The 13,096-nt window shown below is 41.2% G+C and overlaps 1 protein-coding gene across 1 annotated transcript in view; it reads right to left on the bottom strand.

Moving 5' to 3' along the window:
* Positions 1–13,096, bottom strand: part of GAD2 (glutamate decarboxylase 2 (pancreatic islets and brain, 65kDa)) — a 114,892-nt gene that overhangs the window by 100,227 nt on the left and 1,569 nt on the right. Inside the window, exons 4-7 of the mRNA XM_006887066.1 lie at positions 12,426–12,659; positions 7,795–7,885; positions 7,170–7,282; positions 2,046–2,161 (exon numbers count right to left, since the gene is read on the bottom strand). Coding sequence (XP_006887128.1) covers positions 2,046–2,161; positions 7,170–7,282; positions 7,795–7,885; positions 12,426–12,659 — 554 coding nt within the window. The remainder of the gene's footprint in view (positions 1–2,045; positions 2,162–7,169; positions 7,283–7,794; positions 7,886–12,425; positions 12,660–13,096) is intronic.

Below are 13,096 nucleotides of genomic sequence, written 5' to 3'. Positions count from 1 at the left end.
GAGTTGCCTGCGACTCATAGTTGAGCTTACATATACTTGAAGTATTTTTGGAAACTAATAGGAATCAGAACTATTATTAGAATAAGAGTTCATCTGTCAAAAATGATAAGCCTATAGTTAGAACCAGTAGATATTTTAGAAAATGTTCATAATTCAAATGCATTTTCTTAATTATGTGCATAGATAGAAATGAAGGATAAAGGAAGGAGAATTGAATTAATTGGTTGTTTTATAGCTGAATCACCTTCTCTCCTTTAGAAATAAATAGATTTCAAGTTTGCAACAGAAAGGAAATAAGGCATATTAAAATTATCCTCAGACCACATAGCCCAGGCTTTCAAGGTATGACTAAGGCCATGCTCTATCAAGTTTGAGCCTGAATGTTCATGCAGAACATAAGAGTGCTGCCTAACAGAGAGCACGGGGCAGTGGTTTTATTTCAGATAGTGGAAAGAGCATTGAAGTCAAAAGGCAAAGCTAATAACATCTGGGTTTCTTGAAACTGAGATTCCAATCACACTTAATTTCAGAGAGATAGAAATCTACTTCAGAATAAGTATAACTAAAATAAAACAGAAACTATATCATGTGTTAATACCCTTGGAGAAGTTGGACATGAAAAGTTCTAAGATGGTAGAAGTAGTAGGCAGGTATAGATTGCTCAATAAACACAGTAAAACTGGGTTTACTTGTTGCTTCCTTACTAATCTATGGTGAACAGCTTCACATGGGTTTTACCACCTCTTTGATTACTAAGGGTTAACTTATTTTATGCTCATTGATCACTAATGTGGTGAAAATCATGGATGACCATCTCAAAGGAGCCCCTTGTTTCCTTATAGGTTCTTCTTCTCCCCTTCTCCAATTTCCCCAGCAGTCACTGGGCTTTTGAGATGGGCAAACTCCTCCAATGAGAGTAAGTGTCTCTGAAAACCCACTGGTAAATCAGCTAAGAGTCAATTCTGACTCGGTGGTACATAACAATGATAATAGGCTGCTTTGAGGCAAAGGTTGTGAGGAATAACGTCATGCATGATTTGCAGGCAGGAAATGCTTTTATCCAACACCTATGGTTCCATCTCCTTATCTAACATCTCTCTGGGTGGCTGTAGGCAGAATGTGGCAGGAGATTTTGGGACAGAGATTCTGCACATACAGCTTTTGCATGGCTTTGTGTGGCTGGGTCCTTTGCCCTTGAGTGTGAGAGAAAGCTGGTTGGTTACCTGGCCACTCAATCTGCATGAACAGGATGAAGGCCTGATTTTTTATGTAATAGGTTAAGTGATGGGCAGGTAGGTACTTTGAACCAGCTCTTTCAGGGAGAAAGATGGAGTAACCTCTTGCTCTTTGGAACTGGTAACCTCAGAAACCCAATGGGGCATCATCATGAATCAGAATCCATTTGAGGGCAGTGTGTTTGGTTCTGTTTTGGGTACTGATAAGGAGAAGAGCATGGACTCCTATATTCATTGAAGGGAAGTAAAGTCTAAGCCCCGGAGTTCAACAAGGAAGATCAGAGTCTCCAGCCTCCTCTCTGGCCATCAGCCTGGAGGCCATGCTGACTCAGATCTGGTCTAGAGATCAGAAAACCCCAGCGCCATTTACAAACAATGATGCGAACTCTGTTCAAGTCAGCCAAAGTGTAACACTAAATATTTCAGGGCATTAAGAACAGTTAGCTAAATTATCAAACAGAATGATCATACCCACAAGATCCTCTGGAGCTTTCAGTTAAGGGAGGCAGAGAGACAATGACTTAAAATAGTGCATAGTTGCTCTGCCCTCCCTCCTCCCCTCTCCCCAGCATTTGCTGTTACAGAGGAGTGAAGGGCAGGCATTTCAGTTGTTGAACACATTCTGCTTTCAGTGTCTTTCTAAATTCTAAAGAGACAAGAAGGCCACCCCTTGGTACCCTCCAGTTTGTCTCCCAGGATGTTGTACTCCAGAAAAAGAGCCTTCAGGGATAAAGCATGTCCAGACAGCTTTCCTTCAAACCACGGTTTACAGAACATAGCCTTACACTTGGGAAGCACAGAGATACGTACATGCTCAGATGTGAAGGCCACAAGCCTGGGGACGGCCGCCATCCCCTTCTCCTTGACTTCTGGGAACATCTTGTAGCGGGCAATCAGCATGGCATACATGTTGGAAATGGCGCCACCTAAAGAGCACAGCAGTGCAGTGACTTTTCCTGTTCATTCCCAGCGTCATTCCACACGCAAGCACCAGTCCTCATTCCTACTGATGGAGCCTCTTCTCCAGATCTAGCTGAGCCAACGAAGGCACAGGGCTCATCCGGAGCACAAACACTATCTATGCCTCCAAGACCACCACTTCATTAAGAGAAACTGATTTCTTGATGGAAATCCAAGTTCTCTATAAACTTTCATTAAAATCTCAATTTTTTTTTAAAAAAAAAGGAGACTTTTAAGAACACGGGCATTTTTGTCTTCCTTCCTAGGCTTCAAGAGTGATCATTAGGCAGGCATTAACCCAAAACCCCAAACACACTGCTGTGAAGTCAAATCCAACTCACACACTGCTGTGAAGTCAAATCCATCTGATAGCGTCCCTATAGGACAGAGTTGCTGTTGTTATGTGCCATCGAGTCAGAACCAATATATGGTTGTTATATGCTGTTATGAACTGACTCGTAGCTGAACCTCCAACAGGCTTTCAGAAGCAGTAAACTGCATGGGAGACTGCCAATCATCCTCCCATAGACCAGCTAGTGAACTCAAATCATCTGCTTTTGAGTTCACATCATCATTTCTCACCACTAGGCCACCAGTGCTCTTTCTAAAGCAGAGTAAGTACTGCCATATAGGGTTTTCAAGACTATAAATCTCTACAGAAGAACATGGCTTTATCTTTCTCCTCCCAATTTCTTGCACTAGCAGCCAAATACTTTAACTACTCTGCCACTAGGGACCCTCTTCATTATACATTTTCTCTCATTGCTGTCAAGTCAGAATGAAGATTCTGCCTTTTGAGGGAAAACATTCTGGTCTTTTCATTTCAGCTCATGAAATGTCTTGTACTTGGATTGAGACAAATCAGTTGCTATTAATGGGGTGAGTTGTTAATCAACAATCTTCTAGAGAGCAGGGTAAACATCCAAACCCCTCTCATCACATGCCTCTGTTAATTCCCCAAGACTTCTTCCCTCTTGAAGACATCATTGAACTGTAATTGTAATAGTTAACAAAATCTTATTTTGTAATTATAGGAAAACACATAATTAAGGGGAATTTAAGTAGCATTGAACTACTTTTCCAATGACACCCAAAAATTACCAGATTTCATACAATACTTGAAGATCTTTCATTCACACTTGACAAGCAGAAAGTGAGCTTTCACTGGGAAATGGGATGTTTTTATTATCCAGGTAAAGGGCAGACTGCTGTGCATGCAAATGAGGATGCTGAAATAGAAGGCATGTGACCAAGAAGCAGAGTACAGAGACTACCTCCTCCTCTGACCCAAAGAGGACACCCCTAGGCCCTGCCATCACGTGGGTGCTTGGAGCTCCTTTCCATTCTGGGGCCTGTGGACAGAAGGGCTCCCTGTGCCAAGATGACTGGACCATGCAGAGCGCTGACCTTTGCCTCATTAGCCTGCTTGGCATAGAGATCACCCAGATCTAGGGCTCCATCATCAGTTAGAATGAGGGCAATTCCTATCTCTTCTGGACTCTAGAGACACAGGGCATGCAGAATCCAGGTCAGGCCTGCTCTGAGTGCACACCCTGTCTACAGGCTAGCTGTGTTGGAAGTTGTTGGACAAGAGGTCAGCTTTTAAAGGAATTTTCACTCTAGCTGATGGCTCGTCTTGACACCACTGATAGTGGGCTGGACAATTATTTATTGTGGAGGTTGTATATGCCCTGTGCATTATAGAACATTTAGTTGAACCCCTGATCTCTACCCACTAGATGCCAGTGGTACCCCTATCACAAATCCTGACAATAAAAAATGTCTGCACACATTTCCAGATTTCATCTAGAGGCCAAACTGCTCCTCTGGTTGACACCAACGCTCGAGTTATTAGGCAAGAGGCAGAAGCAAGGGAGAAGAACTAAGGGAAGATGCACAAGAAGAAATTGCATGACACTGTGCAATTATCTAAGAAGCATCCAGCCCTGTCTTCTCACTGTTCCTTCTTCATCCAGGTAATCTTCTGTCTAAGGTCTCAGCAGTCCTGAGAGAAGAGGCTCGGAGACTCTGCAAATAGCAGATTGCTTTGTGCAACCCAGTATGAGGACAGATGCATGTGGTCTGCATGCTCATTCCCTAGAATCTTCTACAGACGATGCCAAAACAAGTTCTGGAACATTAGAAAACTCTGTTAGTGGCAACTAAGCCAAGCTTAACCCCTTATGTCCTTCATGACCTGGGGCTCTACTAAGAGCTCCCAAGGATTTTCTAGATGGGCAAAGCCTCCGCTTGTTATAGATAAAGTGTAAGGAAAACTTCTCTCTGTGTATTTAAGTTAATCACAGGTTTGACTCTTCACATTCAGTCCCAGGGAATGAGAATTTTAGACCCAAGGGACACAAGCTGTGTGATATCTTCCTATCCTTGCCCCTTAAATCTCAAGATGTTTATTCTGAGAACAAGGCTGGGTGTTACCTAAAGAAGCATTCATCAGCAAGTAAGCATGCTATGACCCATCTTTCCTCTGTGATGCCTTATAAAAACAGAGCAGGAACCTTGCAGTGGCCTTTTCTGCTGCCCACATCCCTCTTTGCAATTACACGATGGCATGACCTCGGTGAGTCCTATCGTAGAGTGAGGACCTAGACTCTAGGTCTCTGGGCTAGGGACCCCAAGGTCAAGTTTGAGTCTTCTCTCTTGGGTAATTTCTCATCAGATAGGGGACAAGCTCTATAGCTGCAGTTGACCTAAGAGAAACACCAAAGACGATGTTTTTCTGGAGCAATATGAGTGACCAGAGGAGCCAGGCCAATAGCCCTGACAACCCCGTAGTCAAGCTTTCGGGGTCAACACGTGCAAATGTTTCCTTCCCATTCCTGCGAACCAACATGTTAGAGGGCAGGCTGCTCCCATTCCCTTTAGGAGAAGCTCCATCCTGCCAACAACCGTATAAGAGAAAAGAAGAATAAAAAAAGGCAGCAATGATGCTGATCTCTGAACTCTACCCAATCGTACCTGAAAAATGTCAGTTCCCAGGGAGGAATGAAAAAGCCCCCTTAAAGGGATGATTTTCTAAAGGTAGACAAAACACTACATTCACTACAAAGTAAACCAGTTGCTGTTGAATCAGTTTTGACTCATGGTGAGGCTGTGTGTGTCAGAATAAAACTGAGCTCCACAGAGCTTTCAGAGGCTGATCTGCCAAAAGCCGATCACCAGAGCTTTCCTAGGATACAAAATAAGGGCCAGTGAGAATGCATCACAACTGGTGTTAAATGATTTAAAAACAAAACAAAAACAATCACCAAAAACAGAAAGTAAAAACAGTATGGCCAACTTACTTTTATTAACTAGCAAATTTTCTTTCAGCTCCTGAAAAATTCTGCCATATTTCTGAAACCCCATAAAAACATAACGTTTTATGCTCATAGGCAAACCTGCTTGAGTAAAGCCCTGCTTGAGGCCACTGTTCTTCCCCTCTTTTCCTCCCTCGTCATCCTGGAGTCTCGGTAGCATGAGGGTTAAATTGCTCAGCTGCTACCAAAAAGCCAGAAGCTCGAACCTATCAACTGCTGGCAAGAGAAAGATGTGACTGTCTGCTTCTGTAAAGAGTAGCCTTGAACGCCTGATGCGGAAGCTCTCCTCATCATTCATTATGAGTTGGAATTGACTCAAGGGCATTAACTCATTGTCACTTATTCAATGGCCATTTGGAACTGACTAAATGGAATTGACTCAAGGGCAAGTTGGAATCCACTCAACGACTCCTCATAGGGCTGTGATGAGTTAGAACTGAGTCAATGGCAGAGGGATTTGGTTTTGGCCCTCATCTTCTCTTTGTGTGTTTGCTGGGGGCACGGGAGGGGGTGGAATCAAAACCTGGCCTTTGCTAACACTGGCATAGGTTCCTGGATGGTGCAAATGGTTAAGAGCTGGACCGACAGAAGAAAGGTTAATGATTCTGATCTATCCCCAGATGCCTCCAAGAAAGGCCTGGTGATCTCCTGGAAATGTTACAGCCTTGCAAATTCTCTGAAGCACAGTTCTATTCTGGTAGATATGGGGCCATTGTGATCCAGAATCAACTTGAAGGCTACTAACTACACTAAGAAACCTGGCATAATGAAGAGTGTGGTCCTGGCCTCTCCTTAGGGGCCAGTCTCGGTGTCCTAAGCCCTGGGAGAGCAGCCTTTCCCTTCTCTGGGAAACTCCTGTTAGGTGATGATCTGCAGACCTGGTTTCCCGGCCATGGGTCAGTGATTTGCCCTCTCTGCTGCCTTCCTATCTTACATTTCTTTCTGCATCAAACTAAGGTCACACACAGATCTGGGACCCAAGGGCAGACAGAGCTTTTTGTTTCAGGCTGCTAATTGTTGGCTGGAAAAGGTGTCAATAATGCAGCTTGGGCTGCAACTGTTGGTGACACAAGGTGAGGTGGACATGATTAAGTGAAGTGATAAAGAAGAGAGAACTCGAAGAAATCACGGCCCGCTTCTCTAGTGCTAAGAAATTGCTTTCCGAGGCATTCTCTTCCCTCCTTAAAATCAGTGTCAGTCAGCTTCTCTGCTTGTTATGGGAAAGGGTGGATGGTGCATGTGCTCTCTTAAACAGATCTGCCTTGTTATGCACCTCACACTGAGAAGTATTAAGTTACAGCACCCTTTTCTTTCTTGTTCATTCTAGAAAGAGCATCAGAGTGATTTCCCCCCAATTTACAATTTAACTTATTCCTTTGTTCCACAGGATCCACACACCATGCATATGGAATCACAGCGCAACTACCAGGTACATGTCTCCTCTGATTTTGCTCTTTATGAACGTAAGTTAGTAAAGGTAAACATGGGGTTGTTAGCACGTCCAATGGCCACGTGCACTTGATCCCACTCACTCTTCTAATTACCATGTATCTTATTTAAGCAGAACTATTGACCAGCTATTTAATCTTTCTTAAGTGCATATGGAGGCACTGGAAATCAGAAGAAAAATACAAAGAAAGGTTGAATTATCACATACCAGGAGAAAATATTCCATCACCAGCACCCCCTGGCCAGCCAATGATCTCTCTCATTTTTTTTAGGGTGACATATTCTAAAAGCACAAATACTGGAGCAATTTCATAGGTGAACCTGAAATATAATAATGGCCACATTATATGCATGGAAACAAAAGGAACTAGTTCACCATTTACAATCTTTATAGAACGATGCCTACCTTTAGCACTACATTCATGAAGAAAATGATTGTAACATTCACCTGAGAGAAGGGTATGTCTTTTAGAACATTGGCTTGACTCCCTATATTCCTACAGTGAGAGCTTAAATTATTGGTAAAATGTGTAAGGGTCTTTTATCACATTGGACAAATTTTTTAACTCTTAGAGTGATATAATTTAAAAGACAAAAGCTGGTTCCATAATTATAAATCCAAATGCCAAAATAGTCAGTCCATGTTGCCTTTAAATTTATTTTAACAGATTTAGTTGTAGGAAAGTTATTTTTTTTTTATTTTAAGATGATCTTTTATTAAGTTGGCAGGGGCTACTCAATAAAAATAGATTTTAACACAGAAGTTAAAGATCACAAAACCACACCAGTAATTACTCTGGATTACACACAAAAAAATGCTTTTGGCTACTTACATGTTAGTATTTGCTGTTGATGTCAGCCAGTCAGCTGCTAACCCAACCATATCCAATCCAGTGGAGAGCTGATTGAAATATCTAGGATGTCCTGGGGGTGGGGGGAGAATGGAACACCACATTGAGGATTAAATCCAATGAGGACAAATGCTCCTCAAACACATTCTTTCTTTAGCTAAGGACCTTAGATCTTCATAACAGGAAATCCCTGTTCAGAAATACACAAATACACATCAAAGCACTTTCCTCTAGCAAGACAAACTACTTATTTTGGGTTTTGGTATTTCTTATCATGTACCCTATTTTAAAAATAACAAATGTAGTTGGCAATCTGCACATCAGCTTATTTCCTATCATTTCTTTAAAATATTTGCAAACTAAAAATTCTAGTGCAATCCAGAACAATTCAAAGACTACTTCTTGTTTTTACTCATGCTTCTAAAATCCCCTTTTTATTGTTATAGTTGTTCTAATAAGCAGTCCTACCCATGACATCTGAGAGGCATAACAACATTAATAATAATAATATAAGTGGCAAATGGTTGATGATTATAAAAGATGGGGCAAAAAATAAGAAAATAGGACACTCTGCCGAGTGACTTGTCCTGAATTCAAACAGTAATGATTGATTAAAGATGGCATGGACAAAGCTAAGATGTGTCAATTCTTCTCTGTCAGAATATTCGGTTATAAACAAGAGCACTCCCTCATAGCTGTGATTTAAAATAAAACTGAATACAGCCAGCATCACCATCTTCTCAATGTGATGCATGAAAATATATTCAATGGACTGGCCAATCCATTAGCGGGTTGTATCTAATTAACTTCCAGAATTTTGCTAAACCCCCCAAAGGGAGTTGACATCTGAATACTCTTAAGGCTATTACTTAAGTTGTGATTACAAATATCTCACTAGAATTCCATTTCTCTATTCTGTGCCATAAAAGCCTATCTATAATTCTGCAAATTATAACAGCAAAAAAAAACTGGAAGATTAACAATTATGGAAATAGAATCTGATGAAAAGGTATCTGCCACTTTCTGGACACCTGTCTGAAGCCTGGGGATGTGATAGTCTCTGTGGAAAACAAGATAAAGGAGGGCAGTGGGGAAGGCAGGGACAGAAGTCAATAAATACACTGTTATCTCCTGGGCTGGAGTGCTCTCTTATCAGCCTCCCGCATGTGGCTTCCGAATTAGACACTGAGGAAAGATAGGAGCTAGGAAAGAAAGACCATCTCTAAAGGGGTTGGGACGTCTCTGTCTCTTGCCCATTCTCTGGCATTGTTTTACCTCCCCCTGGCCCTGCACAGTGCCCTTCGATCAGTTTTTGCTCTTGTCCAGGCCCTCTGATGCTGACCCCTATCAGACTGCCCATCCTGGGAAAGTGCAAAAGCCTTCTTGGTGTCTGCAGCTGCTGCCATCTGGAATAGCCCTCCCCTCCTCTCTGCCTCATTGACTCCTCATTTCATTATAAGCACAGCTGAAATCATAGCCACTTTCCCTCCCCATGCCTTTTCATTTCTCATCACCTGAGCTTTTCTTAAAGTGAGGAAATGAATGAGGATTAGTATATCTATTCTCTCAATCCACATGAATTTCTGGATGAATCTGGTGTCTATTTAACTCTGGAAATTTTGGTATAGAAAACTCTGTTTCAAAATGAGGATTATATGGTGTGTTATGCCCACAAACTATCCAAAGACCAAGCCTTTAAAGACTGCTGATGCTGTGTCCTTCATTGTTTGCACTTCCTCAGTCTATATTTTTATGACTTTAGTCTGCCATTTCACCTAAATCTTTCCTGCTTCTGAATTTTTGTTCACTGATGATGATTTGGAGATAAGAGTTTGATATGTCAGAACAACATGCCCTCTTAATTTCTGCAGAAATATTCCTCTAATTATATTTGCTCTCTTTCTGTGACCCCTACTGGCTACCTACTAGGGCTGCCCAGGGAATCTAGTCAGAGCTCAGTGCACCAAAGAATAGTGAGAGACCTGCTCAAAGCTGGGGTGACTGCGCCTGCCTGCAGCTGGCAGTCCTAGGCACCCAGATGCCTGTCGCCCCCTGGGTCCTTTGTGCTGAGCTAACTTGCTCAACCAGCCTGGCAACTCAATGGTGGCTAAGCATACCCTTCCTTGTTCCCCCCTTTCCTCCAAGAAGGTGAGTCAGACAGACATGAGAGTGGAATGTTCCAATAGCATCTGGAAAGCCCTCCACAGTTTAGCTCTGAAGGATGATTTTCAAACTCTACAAACAACTGGCTGCTGGCAGCTCTGACTCTTATGTGCAGTTAGCTGGGAAGGGAGCAAAAGTTCGGTCCAAACTCCTCTGTTCTGGCAACACAAGGCACAAAGGCAGCTTCATTCACTGGTGGCACAATCCCCTTTGTCTGATGGTTTGGTCAAGAGTCAAACAAATGTTAGCCCCTGTCTCACACTACCAAATCTGAGGACCCTTGCAAGAGCCAACTAACTATTCCTGAATTCTATCCCCTCTGCAACTTCGGTTCCAATTATTCTTCCAGGATTAACAGTACACAAAAAGTTCATCTTTAAAGCAGTTTCCCCACTGCTCACCCTTCACTCCCCTCTAAACAGGCAAGAGAAAGGAGGATAAAGATTCTCAGTCGAAATCTAGAGAAAACATGCATCTTAGAAAAGAATCTCCCCGGGAGCATGAAAATGTTTGAGGCTAGCAGGAAGGGGAACAATCTACAGCCCAAGTTTTCAAATGCAACAGTTAGAACATAAATATCTATTAAGGCCAGCTGAAAAGAGAAGGAACAGCTATTAATTTTCTGAAATGCCAGTGGGGTGAGGGGTGGGAAGAAGGCCAGGAGACTAACTAGTGCATGCACTGTAATACTGAGATATTGAATTTATATTGACATGTCTTGCTCAGGAAACCCATCTTAAGCAATCATGTTTTTCATGTGAATTTTCAATAAAGTGCAGGGGCGTTAAACAAGACCAGCACTTAGTTTTACAAACATTGCTGAAAAATCTTAAGTATTAAGTTATTTCATCTTTACCTGACAGTAAATGGAATGTTGAAAGAACCATTACTTTCATTGACTTGTAATTCTCATTATCTCTTCTTCTTAAATTGCATTTCAAACACCATCAGCTTTTTAAACTGGATATGTAAAGTTTCAATGGATTCTTTTTGGTTTGGTAGCAATAAAAATGGTAGGTAGCAATTTACTATTAACATTGAAATACTGGGTTAGGGGACTGGGTCAAGCAAAAAACAGCTTAAGAGTGTTATTCAAGTCTGTACCTACAGAGAGATGGGAAGTTAGGAGCAAAGCATTTTTCATACCTGGTATATGCACCGTGTTGGTTTTCTAAACATGAATTAAGGATATGTGTTAAGTTTTTCAAGATCATATTCCACAGACCGAGTTTCATATAAAACCACCTACTTAAATTCCTTTCCCTTTGTATTTAGTTCTAAATTGATGTAGTGTCCTCAAAGTAGATACTGATAATCAGTGTATAGGTTCCCCAAGACCTTTTCATCTCTTTTTTTTTTTTACTGTCAGCATAAAACACCTTAAAGTGTCACAGTAAGAATCCTTTAGGTCTTTGTTTCTGGTTAGAATGAGACTAATTCATCAATAAAATTTTTGCAATACAGATTATATTACAACAGTAATTAACTATTTTAGTTTTATTTACTAGCAGTTTTAAAAAGACTATAAATCCACAAATCTTTATTTTTGCTCAAGAAATTAATTAATCTATATTTCACCTATGAATCACCATGGCAACACATATGAGGATGACCAGAGATAACGTAGAAGATGAAGGTTAATCATGATCTGGGTAGAGAGGAATAGCCGATAAAACAAAATAGCTGATTAAATATAAGCAATAAATGTTACACCACGGGCTGTCAAAATGTACAGAGTGTAAATAATAATGTGAAAAAGCAATGTGCTGGCAACAACAACAAAATAACCTGGCTCTAAGGAAATTAATATTTCCCTCTTTTACCTACATGGGTTGTGTGAAGGACAACATGGCTGAACTGCTAAGCCTGTCTACGTGCACCGTGTGTTTTGTGTATATGTCTTTAAAAACAGGCGGCAACCTTACCGGGAATTCAAATTTGAAGGCTTGGCTATTTAAGGAAATGCCCAAATGTTCTACCTTTGGTTCAATGATGACACAGGACGGCTAAGTCCAGTATCTGACCATTTCTACGCCAAGGAAATCACTAGCATGAACACTCATGTGTGGGCTTTTGTTTGCAGCCTGCTTGTTGAGCCTTCATTGCCATATTTTCTTCCTTTCTCCATTGTGGGTCGCTTCTAGTGGCCTCTGCTGACACATTGTTGCTGCTGCACCAATAGTTAATTTCCATGGGCAAATACGTGCGGGATAAAACCTCACCATCTAAACCCTATACTGTAAATAAATTCTCTAATAGCAGGAACAGCAGCAGCATTAAAAGCATGAAAAGCGCATTTTGGTTTTAATTATTCCAATAATGACTATTTTCAATGGCTGAAAAGAACTTTGCTATTTTGAAAATACCAGTAATAACACGAATCACATTTTTGTAGAAGAAATAAAATTGTAAAAGACAAAATAATTTTATTAACTCTATTTAGACAATACCTGTTTTAATTGCATACTTTAGCGTTGTTCGGCAATTCACCAAAATTTCCTCCAAATTTTGTGGTTGGTCTGCTAATTCCCAATTATACTCTTGAAGAAGCTCGTTAGGGTAATGGAAATCAATCACTTTGGTTGATCTATCGAAACTTTTCACCACATACTGAAGCAAAATGTCCATAACATCTTGCAGAAACGCCAAAGTGGGCCTTTCTCCATCACAAGCTGGCAGTAGGTCTAAAGAATGGAATGAAAACAACACATTCTAATTTGATGATGGAAACAATTAATGCATGATCTTGATCTAGTAATTTCTCTTAGAATAAGGAAATTTCAAAGGAAAGGGGGTAAGTTATGGAAATGTAGAGCATTTTTTAAGGGGGCGGGTTTTTCTTGAGTGATCGAGTGTATAAAGGAGTAAATTATGATCTCCTCAAGTAATTTTGCATTCCCAATTAGTAAGTTCTGTTTTCCAAGAGGACTTGCATTGATCTATTTCACAAGCAGTCCTAAACAGTCTCTGTAAATCACCTCGAAATGTTTATGGGAACGCTTCACGTTGGAAATTTTTGAGGAATGCCTTGGAGCAAACCAGAAAAAGTGGAGCACGCTGTGCTGCGCTCTGGACCCGTTACAAAGACTCGTGGCTTCCAAGGTCTGGGTGTGCTGGGGAG

Source organism: Elephantulus edwardii, unplaced genomic scaffold (genome assembly GCF_000299155.1).
Source record: "Elephantulus edwardii isolate Elephantulus edwardi_28Jun2011 unplaced genomic scaffold, EleEdw1.0 scaffold00054, whole genome shotgun sequence".
Lineage (NCBI taxonomy): Eukaryota > Metazoa > Chordata > Mammalia > Macroscelidea > Macroscelididae > Elephantulus > Elephantulus edwardii.
This window is presented reverse-complemented; position numbering and strand designations above follow the sequence as displayed.